This window comes from Terrapene carolina, unplaced genomic scaffold (genome assembly GCF_002925995.2).
Source record: "Terrapene carolina triunguis isolate 2854851 unplaced genomic scaffold, T_m_triunguis-2.0 Scaffold198, whole genome shotgun sequence".
In the NCBI taxonomy this organism is placed as follows: Eukaryota; Metazoa; Chordata; order Testudines; family Emydidae; genus Terrapene; species Terrapene triunguis.
In genome coordinates this window covers 162,443-182,197 of record NW_020664549.1, presented here as the reverse complement: position 1 = coordinate 182,197, position 19,755 = coordinate 162,443, and the positions used below count along the sequence as shown (strand labels likewise).

General features: G+C 45.0%; 2 protein-coding genes across 2 annotated transcripts; one reads left to right on the top strand and one right to left on the bottom strand.

Moving 5' to 3' along the window:
- Positions 1-1,953: 1,953 nt before the first annotated feature.
- On the bottom strand, positions 1,954-16,534 carry LOC112118440 (fas apoptotic inhibitory molecule 3-like). The gene is made up of 7 exons (XM_024216754.1): positions 16,460-16,534; positions 14,351-14,683; positions 13,910-14,014; positions 10,997-11,204; positions 10,697-10,815; positions 9,614-9,775; positions 1,954-2,669 (listed from the first exon to the last, which is right to left on the bottom strand). The coding sequence occupies exons 1-7, from the start codon at positions 16,494-16,496 to the stop codon at positions 2,623-2,625; spliced, it is 1,011 nt and encodes a 336-aa protein (XP_024072522.1). The 5' UTR covers positions 16,497-16,534; the 3' UTR covers positions 1,954-2,622.
- Positions 16,535-16,920: 386 nt separating this feature from the next.
- Positions 16,921-17,382, top strand: LOC112118397 (small nuclear ribonucleoprotein F-like). Its single transcript, XM_024216681.1, has one exon. It carries the CDS (start codon positions 16,921-16,923, stop codon positions 17,380-17,382), a length of 462 nt encoding a protein of 153 aa, XP_024072449.1.
- The last annotated feature ends 2,373 nt before the right edge of the window (positions 17,383-19,755 follow it).

Sequence of the window (19,755 nt, the reverse complement as noted above, 5' to 3'; positions counted from 1 at the left end):
CACAGCCTATTTTTTATTTCAATAACTTATTTATTTCGAAATTATTTACAAATCTTCATGTCGTTTTTGCTTTCTGTAACACAGAGTAAACTGATGTAGCTCCATGGAAGGTCTGACAGTGTACATTAGGTGACGATGGTCCTGTGCATGTTCGTTGTTTGTTACTGAAAGAGGCAGATGTCTGCATGGCTCAAGGAGAAATTCCCCAAGATCCTGATCTTTAGAATCTCAAGGGATCTGGTGATATAGGCTGTGAGCTACTTTCATTTGACGGCACTGCACAGCTAAAGCAGATTGCCTGATCCTGGAATTGTGAGCACTCACTGCTTCTCAGCCCCAGGCCATGGGAGTGGAGTGGAGATGTCACATCAGGAACAAACTGATGTTGTTTCCATTTCACAGGGCCCAACAACATTATATCGCTACTTGTCTGGTACTTTCTACTAACGATGGGCCTGAACCAAACGCTGGATCTAAATCTTCTCCTTTCACTTACATCCATGTAGATCAGGAGAAACCCCACGGTAGTAGATGGAGATGTGTATCTATATATCTGGGGTGAAATCCTGGCTGTACTGAAGTCAAATGGGAGTTTTGCCATTGGCTTTGAAAGGGGCCAGGACTTCACTTCTGGTGTCAGTGAGATGAGAATTAGTCCCAAGAGGTTTAGATAAACTTAGATAAGTATTCACCCAAAGCGGAACCTTTTGAGATTCTCACATCACATTATGCACAGGTATAAGTGACAAGAGCTTATCAGACACTAACTTGTAAAGTATCTTAGAACTAAAACTACATTTCCATCATAACACTCATTTGAGATCTCTAATGAAAGGTGCTTTGCAAGTTCCAAATGTTATTTATTTTAAATAAGCTCTATTTAAATAATCTGTTTTATTTAAGATGTATTTATATAAAATGTATTTAAGGTGTATCTGTTCTTGTATAACTAATATGGCATGATCGTATTGTCTGTTATTCAGTATGTACATATTGTACAAGCTACTAGCAGTGAATAATGTCATTGAGAAACTGACATCAGGTGTAATTTGTTCTTGCAATATTTTAAATGTCTAACTGTATTTAAGATGTATGGTCAAAGTTATTTGCTTTTTCGCAGCTAATAAAAGTTTAATAGTTCATTTCAAAACAGATGTAGTTGATTTCTTTCTTACAGATGTTAGGGGAAGGGCAGCATCTGAGAAGGGGGAGAGGGCTTGTATTGTCCTCCTGTCTTCAGAACAGACAGGACTTAGCCATGAGAAATATAAGGAGGATTACTTATTGACGCTACTGGACACAGATGGGCCCTGTGGTTGTCTTTCGCTCCCAGATTAACACAGCCCATTCTGTCCAGTGTACCCACGTGGGGGTCATACTAAGTCCTGGCCAGGAATCCGAAGTCATGGAAGGGAATGGTGACTAGAGAACAGGATCCAGTACCACTGTGAAGGTCACTGTGAAGTAGTCTGGGATGATACCTTCTGCCTGGACCGTAGCAATATAAGCTCCCCCACCACACTAGTAGGGGTATACACGGAGGGACCTCTCTAGGCCTGTGATGTTAGTTTAGGGTCTGAATCTGATTTCACTTATACTGCTATAAATTAAAAATGACACCCCCCTGAGTGAGGTAATATCTTCTATTGGACCAATTTCTGCTGAGAGAAGGTACAAGCTACACAGAGTTCTTCTTTAGACCTGGGGAAGGAAGCGGAGTGTTGGAACTGAATATAAATTGGGACAGATTGTTAAGCAGAAAGGGTAACATGTTGGAATTAAACATAACTTCACTAATGTCAATGGATTTACATCAGTGTTAAATTGGGATCAGGCCCAGAGTCTCAATAACAATAAGCACTCCCTAAACATTTCTCCAAAACATTTTTATTTATTTGAATGAAAAACATGTATAAAGTATTTGGAAAGGAAAACAAACAAACTCTGTTTTCCAGCCAGTTTCATAGCTGATCAGAAATTTAGCACCAAAAATGCATTTGATGAAACACGAGAAATTTTTGCAAAACAATTCTCCTTCTTCTTTTTCTGGGCACTGGATTACCAACTATATTCACCTAGTTCAAGCTGACAATGAAGATGAACTTTAATGCTATATCAAAATGCCAATGAGCTTATAGGGTGAAATCCATTCTTGTGCAAAGAGCACAAAATTGAGACAACACTTCAGTCTATTAACCTAATTTGAGGATTTAAGTGGTGCTTCGGTCCTGCACTGGCCCTCTACATAGGAGAAATCTTCATCCACAGTCAATAAATATTGAGGGGAAAAGTTTACCTCTGCTTTTAATGTTTACCTGAACCTGCGTGTTTTGGCAACCATCTGTACAGACCAAGCTCTGCAAAGCAAGACCAAGATCTGCAGAGCAAACTAGAAAAATCACATTTAAACAACCACAGCAAATCCATTGTACCTTTGTAAACTTAGCATTAGCACTTTGTGTGGAGAAAGCATGTAGAGCAGCTTCTGCAGAGCAGCGTGGTCACAGCATCAAAGTAATGCTTTGCCATGTAGGGTTCAGGTGCTGATTGGAGGCGGCTTTGTGTGTGCCTCAAGTCCTTCCTCAGCTGTGCCTGGTGACCGATGTGCAGTCACAGCAGCTCTTATAAGTCAACTCTGCAGTGATATGAGTCACGCGGTACATGAGAACCTAGGAAAAAACCATAGACAGTAGGTGGTAATGAGACAAGTATCTTTTTTATAAAATATTACATCTAGCAATGGGTCTAGGGTAATGCAGTGGTATGAGGCAGGGAGGAATACTGTGACTACCTACTCAGCTCCATTATGACTAGATGTAGTGGAATAGATTCTCAGCCTTTTGCACTGCAGACTCCTGTAAGCAGGGAAGGGTTATACTGGTAAAGTCACCACAAAAGGGGTTGCATGGACAGAAGGGGGTGTGAGGGAAGGTACTGAGATTCAGCGGGACAGGGTGCTCCAGGATGGGCAGGAGAATCCTGGGGGTTCCTCCCTGGGCTGATCCCAGGTGCCAAGGTACTGCTCCAGCGCCTTTGGATCCCACGCCCTTCTTCCCAGCCCAATCCCAGGCCCCAAGGCAGATGCTCCAGCCCCTCTGGGTCCTGCTCTGATCTCTGTGCCCCTCTCTAGGGGTGAGTTTACGCAGGAATGGATCCCTGCCAGTTTCCACTGCCCCTGAGAGGGGTTACAGAGGTAAAACTATTTTGGCCAAAAAAAAAAAAAATCACACCTCTCGTCAATGTAGTTATGTCATAAAACGTGTAAGTGTAGCACAGGCCTTAGTGACTTAGGACCACAGGCAGAGATGGCCACTGACTATTTTAAAAGGCATTACGAGGGAGCACATCTTACTGCCATGTGTGACTTTGAAACTCTTCCTCACAAAATCCCACTGACATCCAGCGGAACCAGTGTGCCTAAGTGACCTAGGTGCTTCTGAAAATCCTGCCTTTAGGGTTGATGGAGCCTGAGCTTATTCCCTAGTTGGTGTTTTTTAAAGTGGTCTGAGAGAGCCAGGACAACTGTGTATTGTAGTGGGAACACAGTCTAATGAGTTAATCTGAAGCAACTCTTGGCTCTCAGTAAAGATTCCTGACACTAGTGTGCCTTGGCGGTTGGAAACACGTAATCAGCAGCAGCAGGAGCATCATAACGTTTATACAGCATTTTTCAACAGTAGAGCTCAAACCAGGTCACTCATTATCCCTGTTTTACAGCTGGGGCAACTGAGGCACAGAGAGAAGAAGCGACTTGCCCAAGGTCACCCAGTAGACCAGTGACAGAGCTGGGAATAGCACAGAAGTCTCCTGCATCCCAGTCCAGTGCTCTAAGCCATAGGCACATTGCCTCCCTGCCAAGATAATGTAACGATTACAGGGTTTTGCAAACTTGGAAATATCCACTGAATGTCTGACTAGCCAAGCCTGCAAAGAAAAAAAAAATGACGACACAAATTACAACTCCCCAAGCGAATTTAACTGCATTTTTCCAGCTTGCCTCACAATTTTCTGAAAAGGCAGGTCTCTCACCTGTTTCATCAATGCCTAAAAAGCCTCGTTGAACATCCAGTTATCTGGCACCTTCTTTCAATTATTGCCAGCAAAAAATGCTGAGTCTTGTACGTTATGCAAGTGCTGTGCATTTCCCAAATGAAAGCATTTCCTGCTGTGTCTGCTCATAGCATCACTACCTGAACATGTATCCAGCTTGACTGGGACAAAAGAATAAAGGACTAGGGTGTGTAATACAGAGCCTGCCCTGTTGAGTAGGGACTATTATACCCCTGCCAGTAAACTAACATTGAAAATATCCATGGTCACAATCTTTACGGTGATCATTCTCTATCCATGCCACTATGTCTTTCAGCGCTAATGTAGCACTCCTATATTTATGGGTCAGTTATATTAATTGCGGTCATTATTTTATTACAATTTTCTAGCTTTGCTATTTAATAGTTTACCACACATGGACGCCTACTTCGGGCATTCCAAGGGGCTATATGACGAGGATGACATTTAAAAAGAGAAACTGAGTCTGAGTATCGGAAAAATGGCCTCACTGGGAGATCTATTAGGCAGTGGAATAGCTTAAGAAAAGATAACATTCTTGTCACTGGGGATATTTAAACAAGACTAGAAAAATTCTTTAAAAATGTACCCTGTGCTAGCCAATAAGTATCCTGTGCCAGAACTAGGTAACCAAGCTATCCCTAATTTCCATGATACAGATCCGCGCCTCAGTTTCCCCACTGAGTTCCTTTGTAAAGTGCATTGAGATCTACAGATGAAAAGCCCTATGTAAGGGCTAGGTATTATATCCACTGAGACATTGCTCTGACTAGCGGCCTGAAAAATGGCAGCATTATAAAGGTTAAACCTGTCAGACAAAAATAAACAGTTAGTTAAGTCACATGTCTTGCAAGTTACTTCCTAGTGTTGCCGTTTATTGCGTAAGCTGAACTCACCACTGGGAAGCCATATATCATGCCAAAATTATCTCTCTTTTCTTGTTGTTGTTGATGACTGGTGAACTTTTCTCTAGAAGAGGATAATGGAACTAGTCATCCCCTAGAGAGGAAGGAGGTCTAAGCATGAACCTGGCTTCCCTTCTGTTACTGCCGAGAGATGAGATTTGTTAGGTCTTAGATATGTGGGGCTGGTTGCGCCGAGATGGCTGGTGAGGGGAAGGAGCAGTTGGAATTACTAATGGGTCGTTTGCAGTAGTAAAGGAAAGAAAGTGCCCTTTGAGTGTTTTTGTCTCTTTGTTTCTCCCTCTCTTGCACCCTCTCCATGGGCCTGAAATACAGATTAACCCTAGTACCTCAACAAGAGGGAACGTATGTGGTGGTTAGCGCCTGGAACAAAGGATCTGGAATTAGAGCCTAACGGTCTCTCCAGCCCCTTCCTGCTAGGTATAATGGAAAGCAGTTCTAAAAGCCTTGATACCCATAGACATATGCTTGCTCCAGGACAGGCAGCACTGCAGAACACAGCCATAAGCCTGCCTTCTGAGGACCCCATCATAAGCCCTATTGTAGGGGACATGCAGAGGGCCGGAGGGGTATGTTGCAGTGGGAGATTTGGGGCAGCGCTGCAGTTCATAGGGCAGCCTGGGGAGGTTGCTGTAACCTAGACAGGCCTCTCCAGCCCTCAGAGCAGCCTGGCAAGAGCTTCCTTAGCCCCACTTCCCTCTGGCCTGGGAGTTCTGTGCTGTGCTTCTTAGCGGCACAGCACCAAATCTCACCCCTAGATTCTATTCTGAACGCTGCCATTGATCTCGGTGTGATCTTGGGCAAATCATTCCACCTCTCTGTGCTCCAGGTTCTCCAGCTGCAAAAAGGGGCTAATAACACGCACTGAGAGGGGAGCCTTATGTAACTGGCTTTTATATCACTGGGTCCTGGATATATGAATGCAAAGTGTCATTGTTATCCCCTTTATTAAGGCGGCATGTCCTCAGAAGGCATCCTCGGGAGTGAATCATTGTCTGCTGCAGGTGGACGTAATCTTGACAGCAGTATTAAACGGTGGGGTTAATAGGTGTGGATTTAAGTTGCATGTACTGTTGGGTGAACCCCAAAATGTTTGCAGATTCCATTTGGATAAGTGGCCAAACCTTTTGGGTCTGGAAATCAGGGCTAGAAATCTCACAAGAATCTCATGCTGTATTTCAGCTCTTCCATTGCTGCTTCCAGTTGGAATCAGTGCAGAGGCAGGAGATTACATGAAAATTAAAGGGAGAGGTGTGGGGGAATAAAATTAACCCAACTTTTTCAACTTATTGTTAACTTAGCATTGTTGGATCAAATTCACCTCTAGTGTAACTTCAGTGGAGTTACATCAGGGATGGATTGGGCCCAAAGAATGAAAAACGTAATATACACTTTGGTTAATGAGAGGCTGGACATAGTCAATCGGATGAGCTGTATTTTTAGCCCAGTGAATGGTTTGTTAAGTTGACTCCCAGTTAATTGGATATCTGGGGCCAAATCCAGAGCCAGTATAAGTGGCTATAACTTCACTGAAATCAATGGAGTTTCACTTGATTAAGCCAGGACTCTGTTCTCTGTGAATTTGCTGTCTGATTCACCATGCAAAGTCCCATAATGCATGGCAACTTCTGTAGCTCTAATCTCCACCTCCCTGGATGGAATGGAATAGCGGCTGCAGTGACAGCAGACTGCAGTGTCCTTCATTCCAACCTCTTTTATGCGTGGAAAGGATTGCCAGGTTCCTGACATCTCTGTAGCTTCTGAGCTTCGCGATGAAATGTCATTCTCATCTAAAGGAACAGTGTGGGTGATGCAATGCAGAAACTGCGGCATGCCTTGTTGGAAAAGCTTCAGACAGGGGGACGGCTTTGATGAAAGGCCAAAACATCTGGATATCATCAGGCAGCTTGAACTGACAGCTCAGGTAATTATGGATGATTTTATCAGCCTAATTATATATCAGAGAGAAATTCCTACTGAGAGGAGAGGGAGTGGTAGAGAGAGAAAGGCCTTAAAATAGACAGCTCACCTATTTATACACCTCCTGCAGTGTCCACGTTATTTCTTTCTTGTGGTGGGTGGGTCGGTCAAGGGAAATGGCTTGGTGATCTAAGTTCAGCTATCTAATAACTGGATTTCCTAGCACCCCATGCTCATAGTCCTTTCGTGATCGTTCTCAACTCAAGTATGAGGCTCAGTACTGAAGTCCTGCTGAACAAAGCAACCATGTAGTAAGCAGCAACTTGCTATAATGGCTCAGAGTTGAGAGTCCAACCTGACTGCTAACACATTTCACTCTGTTTCCCTTTTCACCCCCACCAACAGCTCTTTCAGTCAACATGACCACCCAAGGTTTTTAGTTTGGGCCATCACCACAAGGTTGTCTCATCCAGATTGCTGCCACAATAGGGTCACATCAGGAATGTTTGATGATCTCAGGGCTGGCCTTACGGGTGAATGCTGTGGTCAGGGAAATGCCATGGTCAAGAAGCAAGGAGTGAGGCAGGCCTGGGATGCAAAGCTGCAGACGGGAGCTTGGAGCAATGTGTGAGAGGAGACAGTTGGGCCTGGGAGCAATGGGTAGGGGGTCAGGGGCACCAAAATACAAGTTTGACCAGGGTGCCATTTTCCCTAGGGCCGGCTCTGGATGGTCTCTTGCTCACACATGTCTAGCCTGTGCACACAAGCCATAGCTGGTGCAGACCAAGTCTGCCCAGTTCCATAGTAGTGTGCCATTTGGAACACATTAGCCCAGCTCTACCAAGACTTCACTGGCTTCCTGTGTGTTTCCAACTGCTGTAACTGAGCTAGGAAGATGGTTTGCCTACCTGGCTAACAGCCTGCCTCCCTGTGTGTCATACAGACAGGTGACATTAGCTGGGCTGCTTTTACTGTCAGCCCCCAGATCTGAAATTCTCAGTGGTGAGTCCTGGAATTTATTCCCTCTGTTGATCAAACAGAGCCTGAGTTTGCTGCCCTTCAGAGCCTGATGCAAGGTTTGTCTGTTTGCATAGGGCTTTGCCTAAGGAAGTGATTAGATAATGTAAGAAGGAGCAGAAGTCAGTCTGGGTCTGTGTTTGTTAGCATGTGTATTGCTAGTGAACACTGTATACATGTGCCCCCTAAATTAATTTAAGTTCAACATCCTGGGCTACAGTAGCCTATTGGTTAATGCTCTGCCCTAACATGCAGGAGACCAGGCTTCATTTCCCAGGATTACCCCACAGCGGCCCTTTGGATTTGCGTCTGTTGCAGAGGCTGATCCTGTATCCGAATTGTTTGTGCTCTGCACGGTTACACTGCCTGGGTAAGCTGACAACAAAAATTACTACATGACCCCAGGAGGGGGGACCGAAGCCTGAGCCTGACTGAGCCCCGTCACCTGGGGGCGAGGGGACAAAGCCAAAGCCCAAACCCCACTGCTCCAAATGGGAGCAACACCTGAGCCCCACCATCCAGGGCAGGGGTGGGGGGCCAAAACCCGAAAGCTTCAGCAAGGAGGTGGGGAGCCTGTAACCTGAGCCCCGCCACCCAGTGCTGAAGCGCTTGGGCTTTGGCCCCGGACGGTGAGGCTCAGGCTTTGGCTTTGGCTTCATCCCCGCATCCCAGGAAGTCTAACTTCTGCCCTGGCGACCCCATTAAAACAGGGTCATGACCCACTTTGGGGTCCCAACCCACCATTTGAGATGTTCCTGCAGTCTGTATAAACACATTGGTATCACCAGACTTGCCACTTTCATTTTCCTTAGCACTGCACTGATGCTTGTTTGTCCAGCAGCGCAACTTTACTCCAGTAATTTTTGTAAATCCATCCCCCGCCCCTGGCAAACAAAAAGCAGGGAAGGGAAGGAGCAAGACAGGATTCACAAGGCTCATGCTGAACCTGGGAGCATCTTGCACTGCAGCCAAGTGCGTTACTAGCACAATGGAGGTGTGTGTTACATAAGCCAAAGGGAATGGGATTGTCAGGGGTGTCTGATGGGCGTGTGGGCTGAGAGCTTTCAGGATATGATTACGGAACTGTCCTCAGTCAGTGGTGCATGTAACATGAGTAACATTAGACATTGAGGCCAATTCTGCTTTTAGCACGATAAGGGTAAGGCTGGGCCGTGTGGGAGACGGAACTTTCTTGGGGACTGGTCCAATACTGTGGAATAAACTCCTCCGGGAACTAAGGGCCTTCACAAACCTCATCACTTTTCACTCCAAGTGCAAAGTGTGTTTCTTTGACCTCACTTTCTCTAACATAAATTCACAGCAACGTGTATATTTAAAAACAACAAACTTAAAACCCTACCAAAACAAGACACTGCGCTGCATATGCTTCTCCCCCTGGGGAGAGGATGACAGAACAAACAACAGGTGATAGATGTTGGTCATGATGTTTAATGCACTACTGGGAGGCACCCAGATGCGTTAGCCCAGTATGAGAACCTGCATAGAATAGAATAGTGCAAAGTAAAAATCCAAAGTAAGTCAAGGGACTTCAGTGGGTTTACGCTAACATTAGACTGTTGTAAATGAGAGTAGAATCTTGCCCTCCGACATCAGTGAGCATCTGCTGTAGATTGGAAAGACCATAGGTGGAGAATTAGGGATTGAATAGTTGTGGGTGAACTTACTGTTCCTGTCAGCTCCCTCGAGCCTGCGGGGTAACACGCTGTAGATATTTTCCATTGGAATGTGCCCTTGGCCATGTTGGAGCGCACTCAACCTCTGATTTATTCCATAGGTTTCACTGGAAGCTGCTTCTCCAAAACATCCAGACATGTAGATTGTAATGCCTATAAACCAACGGCAGTCAGCAGGTCTACAGGCTCAATACATTTAACATTCGTGATTTGTTATAGTCGCCCTGAAATAAACTAATGGCTGGATTTTGAGAGTGCTGAGCATATGCACCTCCCACCAGTGGAAATGTGCCATGTTAGCACCTCTGTCAATCAGACTCTAAAGCAGTTATAATAATGGTGCTTCTATAGCAACTTACAGCCAAAGATTCTGCTCACCAGACTTTACAAAATGGATGACAAGTTGCTTACACTGTCTTCACTGAAATGCAGCCTCCTCTGGGATGGAAGGCAGGCGTATAGCCACATAACACAACAATTCAGGTGAGCAAATGAAATAGGTTAAGTAAACGAAAAAGCGCGAATTGAAACTATAGGGCAATTTTATGCAGGCAGAATGTAATTAGTCAAATTAGAATTTGGCCGGGACATGGCAACGAACACTCAGTCATCAGATATGGATGTTCACAACGTAGGTTTTAAGTTTCAGCTGAAATTGTTTTATTGCCTATCTAGCTGTTTGGTTTGTTTGGTTTTTTCCCTAGAAATGAAGCCAGCTGACTGGTAATTTTCCCCTTGATGTGATAGGTGCAAGTGTGGTGGGTATGGCACAAGAACCAAAATAGAATAGAATAAAATATCTGTGCAAACATCAGCTATTTTCACGAGTATTCGTGAATTTGATCCACTTTACCGTTTTGCTTTTGCAGCTACCTGCAGTTTTCATAGTGAAAAATAAAAACATTATTTTCTGCAAGAGGCAAGGAATTATGTGAATTTATCCAAAGCAGAAATCAATCCTTTTCAAAGAGAACTTATAGTTCTCCGACTGTGGAAACTGTCTTGTCGTTTCTTTTTACCACAGAGTGGCAGGTACCACAGACTGGTATAAGAAGTATGTGACCTTTCTCTTACCTTTCTTCCCTCGTACCTGTTTTCTAACAATTATCACAGAAGCCACAAGCAGCAGCATTATCAGGAGAATTGGTATCAGGATTTGAAAGACATCATTCCCATAATTGCTTCTCAAGAGGCTGGAAAATATTGAGTCAAAGGGGGAAGTGGTTTTACTGCCAGTTCTGACATGCAGATCCACTCGTCACACAAACAGCATGGTTGACCCGGTAATATTTGTAAGCTTGAGAGGAAATGAAATAAGCTAGGGGAGAGTTCATGCTGGAAAATCACAGATGGGGGAAAGTTTGTGGAACTCACCGCTTTGTATGCCTGGGATGTGCATAGCCGATTGTCCTGGAAGTCTTTGGAATCCCCTTTGTTATACTTCCAGACGCTGCATAGGTAACAGTGCTGCCAGTGACGTCTGCAGGCGTAATTATCGTATTCTCAGGGAATTTGATGCCAGGTGCAGCATAGGAGGTATATTTTGCCCATGCTCCATTAGTCATCTGTGGTTGTGTGACTCCTGGGGGAAAGCATATTAAAATGAACTGTTGCTACATTTCCCATTCTTGAACACGTGTATCTTTTCCAATAAAGCAAGTTTCAAAGTCAAAACTAGGGATGAGTGCGAGGGGCAAATGCTAATCTCACACCTATATCAATCTGGAGACACTCCATTGACTTCAGTGGAGTTACATGGATTTACACCAGGGGTTCTCAAACTGGGGGTCGGGACCCCTCAGGGGGTCATGAGGTGGTTATGTGGGGGGGTCATGAGCTGGCAGCTTCCACCCCAAATCCCGCTTTGCCTCCAGCATTTATAATGATGTTAAATATATTTAAAAGTGTTTTTAATTCATAAGGGGGGGGGGTCACACTCAGAGACTTGCTGTGTGAAAGGGGTCACCAGTACAAAAGTTTGAGAATCATTGATTTACACCAGTATGAGTGAGACCCAAATTTGGCGTGGGCTTTTTGTTTTTTAAACTGTAAAGCTCTTGAGCAATATTCTGCTCTCATTTCCTCATACTGTATTCAGTAGGTGGGCATAGCTGAGGTTAGGATTTAGTCTTTGTTTGCCCTTGAGGATCAAAGATGCTAATTGTAGGACTGGAGCCAGTCACTATCTTTGAAGGATATTACTGATGATCCATGATAAATAGACATTTACTGCAAAAAATCTAGATTCTTGAACACAGCGGACATGGTTCTGCTCTCGTATAAGAGTAATTAATCATTCATCATTAATTAATAATATAATAGGCTGGAGTCTGGCTGGGAGAGAATATATGGACAGACACAATGACCTTGCCAAGTGTCTGCATTGGAGCCTCTGTGGCAAGTACAGATTTAAACGCCCTATGCAGTATTATGATTACCAAATTGAAAACCCTCTAGAGAATGAAGAGGCTAAGATTTTATGGACTCGGGCCATTGGCACAGACAGAATAGAGCAGGCAAACAGGCTGAACATAGCTGTTGTAGAAAAGAAGACAAATAAGGCGATGATAATTGATATGATCATACCAGCAAAAAAACATTAAAAAAGAAACAAGAAGAGAAGATAGCGAGGTTTGAAGCACTTTCCCATGAAGTGGAATGATTATGGGAAACTAGAACAAAGACAATCTCAGGGATTATTGGAGCAATTCCTCAGGGTATGAATGAGCAGCTCAGGAATACATTAGGAGTGCAATACATCCCGATCGGTGACCTCCAGAAGTCAGCGCTCTTAGGCACTGTGAGAATTTTAAGGCAAGTCATAGGAGAACCAGTGCATCTGAGCACCTAAAATGCAGGAATTCTGCAGAAAGTTTAACAAAACTCCTGACTACTCAAGCCAACAGAGTCAGTTTGTGGTCAGGATTTATTATGACTCCTGGGGATAAATTTTAGACAGCAGCTTTCCCCTTTTAAGCTTAAAGATCTTTTATGTTTTGAAGGCTGTTTGTTTAAAAAACAACAACCATCCCCATTGTTAATACGGAGGGATAATTAATAATAATAATTAACATACCTACCTCATTAAAAATGTACATTCTTTAGAGCTGAGAACATGTTAGAAAAGAAGTCAATATTATTATCCCCATTTTACAGCTGGGGAAGTTGAGGTACAGATGAAGTGACTTGTCCAAAGTCACCCAGCAAATCTGTGGTAGAGCTGGGAAGAGAACCAGAGCGGCAGATCTACAACTGGCATAAATTATTATGCACCAGCTGAAGACCTGCCTCAAGTTTCCAGAGCCCCAATCCAATGCCCTATTCATGAGGCCGCACTGCCTCTCCCTTACACCCATTGTCCACAAATATGACTTCATTGATTTTAATGCAGTCACTCCACACTCCAGTCTAACTGAGAGCCAAATCAAGACTCACACTGAATATAACCATTACAGCACAGCCAGGTCCATATTGTCCTAGTGCTGGCAATACAAGCCAACAGCCCCAGGGAAAGGAATGGAGGAAACAAGCCCCAGTCCTAAAAGAACAAGAAGAAGGGATGTGTGGTACACAGCATTGTCTGGCCTTCATGCCTGTGCACTCATACAAGGGAAGATCTAAAGCCCTATTAACTAAGATCCAGGAGCCTGGTATTCTGAATATATTAGCAGCGACAACTGCCACGTGTTTATAAATTTAGTCAGAGAGGGTAACAAAAAACTACAACAACTTGTTGAGTCCTAAGAGGCTTAATCTTGATGGGAACATTCAAAAATAAATGCCTCAGTATTTAGGATTGGTTGATGATTTTCTTTTAGAGAGGAAAGAAAATCTCACAGGGAAATCAGCAGACCGGGGCTCAGGAGATTTGAGTCTGCCACAGACTTCCTGTGTGAGCGTGGGCAAGTCACTTAGACTACCTTGGGGCTCAGATCCCCATCTGTCAAATAGGGAGGATACTTCCACCTCACAGGGAGGCTGTGAGGATAAAACCCATTAACAATTGTGAGGCGCTCTGATACCACAATGATGAGGGGGAAGCAGATAAATTCCTAGATTAGATAGACAATTATACATTAGTGAATCCAGTGCTGGTGAAAGGTGCCCTGAAAGCTACCAAACAGGCACAGCCCAGGCAGCTGTGGCATACGATTCCCACGTGCATCACCTCATTAGTGTGAACTTGAGAGATCTCCCCCACTCTAAGGGAGAGATGGGGACCAGTTAGTGCCAATTCCCTTCCCTCTCCTCCCGTGAGGCTATAGAGAGGGATGCAGCAAACCTCACCTTGAGTGTCAGCACCTTTGTTGCCAGACTCTGTTGGTACCACAATAGGTCTGTCACATCTCAGGGGTTCAGCAGACAACATGCCCATTCTGGGTGGAGCATTCCCTGCATGGAACAGAACCAGATGTGTTCCTAGAGCACATGCTAAAAAGTCACGATCCAATTTTCATTACTAAAGCTAGACTGTAAGAGGTATTTCACAGAGTGATCATGCATCACCAATGACACTGTACAACCGGAATGATCCTGTACAGAGTGATCACATAGCCTCGGTGGCACTGTGTCTGCAGTGATACTGTACAGAGTGATATTGGATTAGCAGTGACACCATTCCATCAGAGTGATACTGTAGCATCAGTGACATGGTACCCCTGCATGATACTGCACTGTAGAGATAGAGAGAGAGATACTGTACAGAGTGACTATGGAGTGATCCCGTACCATTAGAAACCTTCAGCTCCACTTGGAGGGTCCTTCCACTGCCTTTGTCGTTTAGAAATCCTGTCCCACACGTGTACAGCCCCGTGTCCTCCTCTTCTAGCCTTGTGATTGTAATTTGAAATATTCTTTCCTGAGGCCTCTCAGTGATGGATATTCTATTCCTGTAATTCTCACTGATGAATGGAGAGGTGGAGATGATGGTGCCACAGACCCCTATCTCGAGCTCCCTGCACCAGAATTTTCGAGTGGAAATGTCCTTCACAGGACACTTTATGGTGATGGATCCTCCAACCTCACCAGTCACTTGAATGCATCGTCTTGCTGCACCTGAAACTGATGACACAGAGAAAGAAGTCACAGGGCCTGAGTCACATTTATGCTAAAGGGGCGTCACACCAAGGCACTGTCTTCACTAGGCAAAAATGTGGGTCCTGACCATGTGATAACTCACACAAGGTAAAATATGAGTGAAGACAAGGCCTTAGGCCCCTTTATAGAATCATAGACGTGTAGGACTGGAAGGGACCTCAGTAGGTCAGCTAGTCCAGTCCCCTGCGCTCAAGGCAGGACTACAAAATAACCAGACCATTCCTGACAGGTGTTTGTCTAACGGCTGTTCTTAAAAACCTCCAATGACAGAGACTCTACAAGAGTGGTGGGCAACCTGCGGCCCGTCAGGGTAATCCGCTGGCGGGCTGTGAGACAGTTTATTTACATTGACCATCCGCAGGCATGGTCGCCCACAGCTCCCAGTGGCCGCGGTTCGCAGCATTCACTTGATCAACATTATATGTCTCTGAATGGCTAGGGTTCTGATCCTTCCACCCTGTTTGTCACTGCAGCGTCTGAGTTCCGCTAGGGCACCTGTTTGAATTCTCCTTGTATTTAAACATGAAGGTTCCCAGCTCTGGAATTCAATCCCCCTCTAGTGTAACAGTGCCCAGGTCTGTCGACCTTCAGCATATACCGCAGTGACCTTCTGTTCGATGTTTGCCTGAGGGAGGGTTGATCTGAATGGGCGGGAATTGTTTTCTGGTTTGGTAATGCCCTTTTCTGTTGGCTTTTTGGGAGTAAAGACCGATTTTCTGGAGCACAAAGTCCCAACAGGCTTCATGTAAGATCAGGCTCCATGTTTTTATTGCATGTTATTCATGTGTCCTGAGCTAAGGAAGGGAGGGCACAGTTTATAAATCAATCAATAATTCAATAAAGTAAAACATCTGGGTATGGGCAGGGTTCCCCATCTATCTATCTGTGCAGTAAGCCCTTGCTGTGATCTATTTTCCTGGGCCTAGCTTGATAAAAATAGCAGGATAAATTCCACACATTACTACAGTGAGGAAGCTAATGGCTTGCTAACCACCAAACAACATGCTGTAGGAGTGCTTATAATTATGCACAAAATCCAGCAGTTTCTGATGCAGTATGGGAAAGAGTTGCTTCCAGATGGAAAACTTGATTGCAATATGAGTTTTGCTTGAGTAAGGATGGCTGGCTGGACTTGACCCTATGGGTAAAATCCTGGCTCCTTTGAAGTCAATACCAAAACTCTCATTGACTTCAATGGATTCAGGATTTCACCCCTATATCTTTAACATACTGGATCCAATTTACAAACATGAGTTCACTTGAAAGCTTTTAGGTGCCCACTATCCCAACTTAGCTAACATTAAGTTAACGTTGTGTGCCCAATTAACTAACTTAGGTTTGTAAATCACTCTGCATTAGAAACAAGGCTCACATGATAAACATCTCTAAAATGAAAATGTTCTTTTGTCCTGCAGAATTAAAGCATCTCCAGCTATTCAATGTTCTTGGAAAGCCACAGAAATATTTCATGGTCCAGGGTCGAACAATTCCTGACATTTCAGGTTTACCCACCTGCCAGACCCTTCATTCCCTCCCCCCCGCCAAGTTTTACAAATCACATTGGACGTTCTTGGAGGGTAAAAACCCTCTGCAATTTATGATAAAAGCAAACAGGCCCAGTAAACTGTTTAACTGTAGATGTCCCAAGTCTAAAAATAAAGCTCAAACATCTTCTTTGTTCTTACCTGCTATCTCCATTTGGACTCCCTGACGCGCTTTTTTAATCTATACAACTCTTACCTTGCAGCAAGAAAAGTAACATACTGATGAACTCCATCTTCTCCCTTTGTAAAACAGGAGTTAGAGCACACTCCGTGATGGCTGCTTGCTTCCTGTGGCACGTATTTCCAGTAACAGAAAGGAGGAAAGCAACAAAAAGAACTCGCTATGCTTGAGGTCCTGTATCAGATCCTTTCTCGCGCTACAAATACAAATGGTATGCAAACCATAAAGGAAGTTTTATAGGAGGCTTCAAAACATATTGGACCAAATTCATCCCAGGTGTAACCCTGTTGTGAGGTTGCACCTGGACTGAATGATTTTCTTTCTTTCTTTAGATTTCTGTCTGATCTGAGCCCCACATCAAAGGGCACTCCGCCCCCACCATCCAAAGCTCCGGGTGCTTTAGACGTACGGTTAAAAACACAGGAGCTGCAAAGTAAAAACCAACCCAAAGCAGCAGCACTTGTTCCTCTTCACGTATGTCATCTGAGCATCAGTCCTGTGATCAATGCAGCGTAAACCTTCCTTTACACCCTGGGCTTGTCTACACGGGGGAAAAGCCCAGAGTAGCTGCTGTGCACGAGCTAGTGTTCACTAGCTACTCTGTGTGGCTGCTCTGCCTGCTTGCTAACAGTGCTGCGAGTAATTTTTGTTTTTACCGCTGCCTTGTGCCAGGCCGCGTTACCACGAGCTTGCCCCTGAACCGCAAGCCCTTCCTGAATGGGCTGAAGGGGAAGCCGGTGACGGAGAAGCTGAAGTGGGGGATGGAGTCCAAGGGCTACCTGGTGTCTGTCGATGGCTACATGAACATGCAGCTTGCCAACACAGAAGAATACATAGGTGGTGCCTTGTCAGGCCACCTTGGTGAAGTTTTGATAAGATGTAACAACGTCCTGTGCATCAGAGGAGTAGAAGAAGAAGATGGAGAAATGAGAGATTAAGCGTGTATATTTCTGGAAAATAAAGATGAGTTTTTCACAAAAAAGCCCACAAAACAAACAGTGCCCTCAGCACACCCAAAGTTAAGCTGATGCACGCAAAGGGGCACTCTGAGTCAAAGGAAGTTGTAGCATGTGTAGACATACCTGAGCTAGGTTGGATCTAGCTAGCTCCAGTAACACCCACAAAAGCACGGGTGGCAGCATGGGCTGCGAAAGCCCATCCAGGACTCTGGATATGTATTCGAGTGACTAGCCCAAGCTGCACCCTGTGCTGCCATGGCTTCACTGCTCTCGTTTTTGGAGCTAGCTAGATATCTATTTTGGGTATGTCTACACATGCTGCAGTGACACCTCTGCCGTGTAGACATGCCCGTAGAGTCAGGCCAATTATGCTTAGCATCACCAATACGGCATGAGGTTATTTCAACCCTATTTGAACTACCGGAGTCCCAGAGTTCAGGCTGATCTTGGATGTTCCTGCTTTCATGTTCTGCTTGAGCAAGAGTGTGGGAAAGGGAGCACCAAGGGGAAGTGAGAGTGACAATCCGGTGGGAAAAAACAATGAGTAAAGCTGGGGAAGACAGTGAGAGAGGGTGAAAAAACAAAGGGAAGGAGCCTAGATACAGAGAGCAAACTCTCTCTCTCTCTCCCCTGGTCCTTCGGGCTGAGGTGCATAGGGCTTGTGGAGGGAGGCAGCCTCGCTTTCCTGCTGTCCTCCTTGGAACTCTTCCATGGTTCCCGGTCTCCAGGGCTGTCCGCCTGGTTCCTTTCAGCCGCACATTATTAAAATAAAGACATGTAGCATCACTGACCTCCAATCAGTGCTTTCACTGAAGGAATTAATAGGGTAGGGTGACCAGATGTCCCGATTTTATAGGGACAGTCCTGATATTTGGGGCTTTGACTTATATAGGTGCCTATTACCCCCCCAACCCTTGTCCCAATTTTTCACTCTTGCTATCTGGTCACCCTATAATAGGGTGATACATGAGTGGCCCATAGCAGGCACACCCTTCCTTTGGCCAATATGTATTTATATCCCTTTTATAGGTTGTGAGAACCAAGTCAGTGTTACTTAAAAAAAAACAGCCTATTTTTGCTTATAGTGTGTGGTACAGTAATATAGGAAGTGTTCATGCATCTCCGAGCAGGTGGTGTGAGGCAGGGTCTGCCCCTTTTGCTAGCTTCAGTGTTATCGCTAGCATCGTCCCCTCCTAGTAGCCGAGCAAAGCTCTCATGCTTCCTCCCAGCTCTGACAAACCACAAGGGCTTTCTCTGAAGTAGGCGGGTGGCGAGGTCAGGAAATAACACTGCCTGCACTGCGGGTGTCGTCATGGAACCCTGTGGAACCGAGAACTTGTCAGAACATTTTCTTGAACATGAAGACTATGGGCCTGATTTTCTTCCTGTTTACACCAGTTTCACATCATGGCAATGCCACTGACTTCAGGGCAGTGACGTCCCCTTGTTTATACTGGTGTTACTGAGAGGGGAGTCAGACCCAATAGACCTGAATCAAAGCCCATCAAAGTCATTGGAAAGACTCCCATTGACTCCAATGGACTTTGGATCAGGATCCATGTTCGAAACGTCTGAGTGGGGTTTAAAACTCTTCACTTCTCCTTTTTCTCATAGACTCATAGACTTTAAGGTCAGAAGGGACCATTATGATCATCTTGTCTGACCTCCCGCATGATGCAGGCCACAAAAGCTGACCCACCCACTCCTGGAATAATTCTCTTCCTTGACTCAGCTGTTGAAGTCCCCAAATCATGATTTAAAGACTTCAAGTCGCAGAGAATTCTCCAGCAAGCGACCCCTGCCCCATGCTGCGGAGGAAGGCGAAAAACCTCCAGGGCCTCTGCCAATCTACCCTGGAGGAAAATTCCTTCCCGACCCCAAATATGGCGATCAGCAGAACCCCGAGCATGCGGGCAAGATTCTCCCACTCTGTCTCATGCCTCCTCTCCCTGAAACAGCCTCCCGCTTTCCACGTGTCAAGCACCCCCCTTCTGAAAACCCTCCATGAAACTTTCCAACATTTTCCCTTGTACCCTCTCACGTGTGAACCACCGTCCCATGTTTTGTATTTGTGTATGTTTGGTTGGAACCTCATTACGGCAAAGGCCCTATCTAATGTCTTCAGCAAAGTGAAATGTGTTCATTCACTGCTCTGTTTAAGGACAGTGCTTAGGCAGCTGATTTGCTGAGACCACCTGCTTTTCATGCTGACCGGTTTTGTCTCGTTGTTACTTTGTTCCCCTGTCTGTCTCCACCTCTTGTCTCTCCTCTTATACTCAGATTGTAAGCTCTTTGAGGGACCTGACCCATGACTGTGGTCCCTAGGAGTACTGTCATAGAAATAATAGTTAA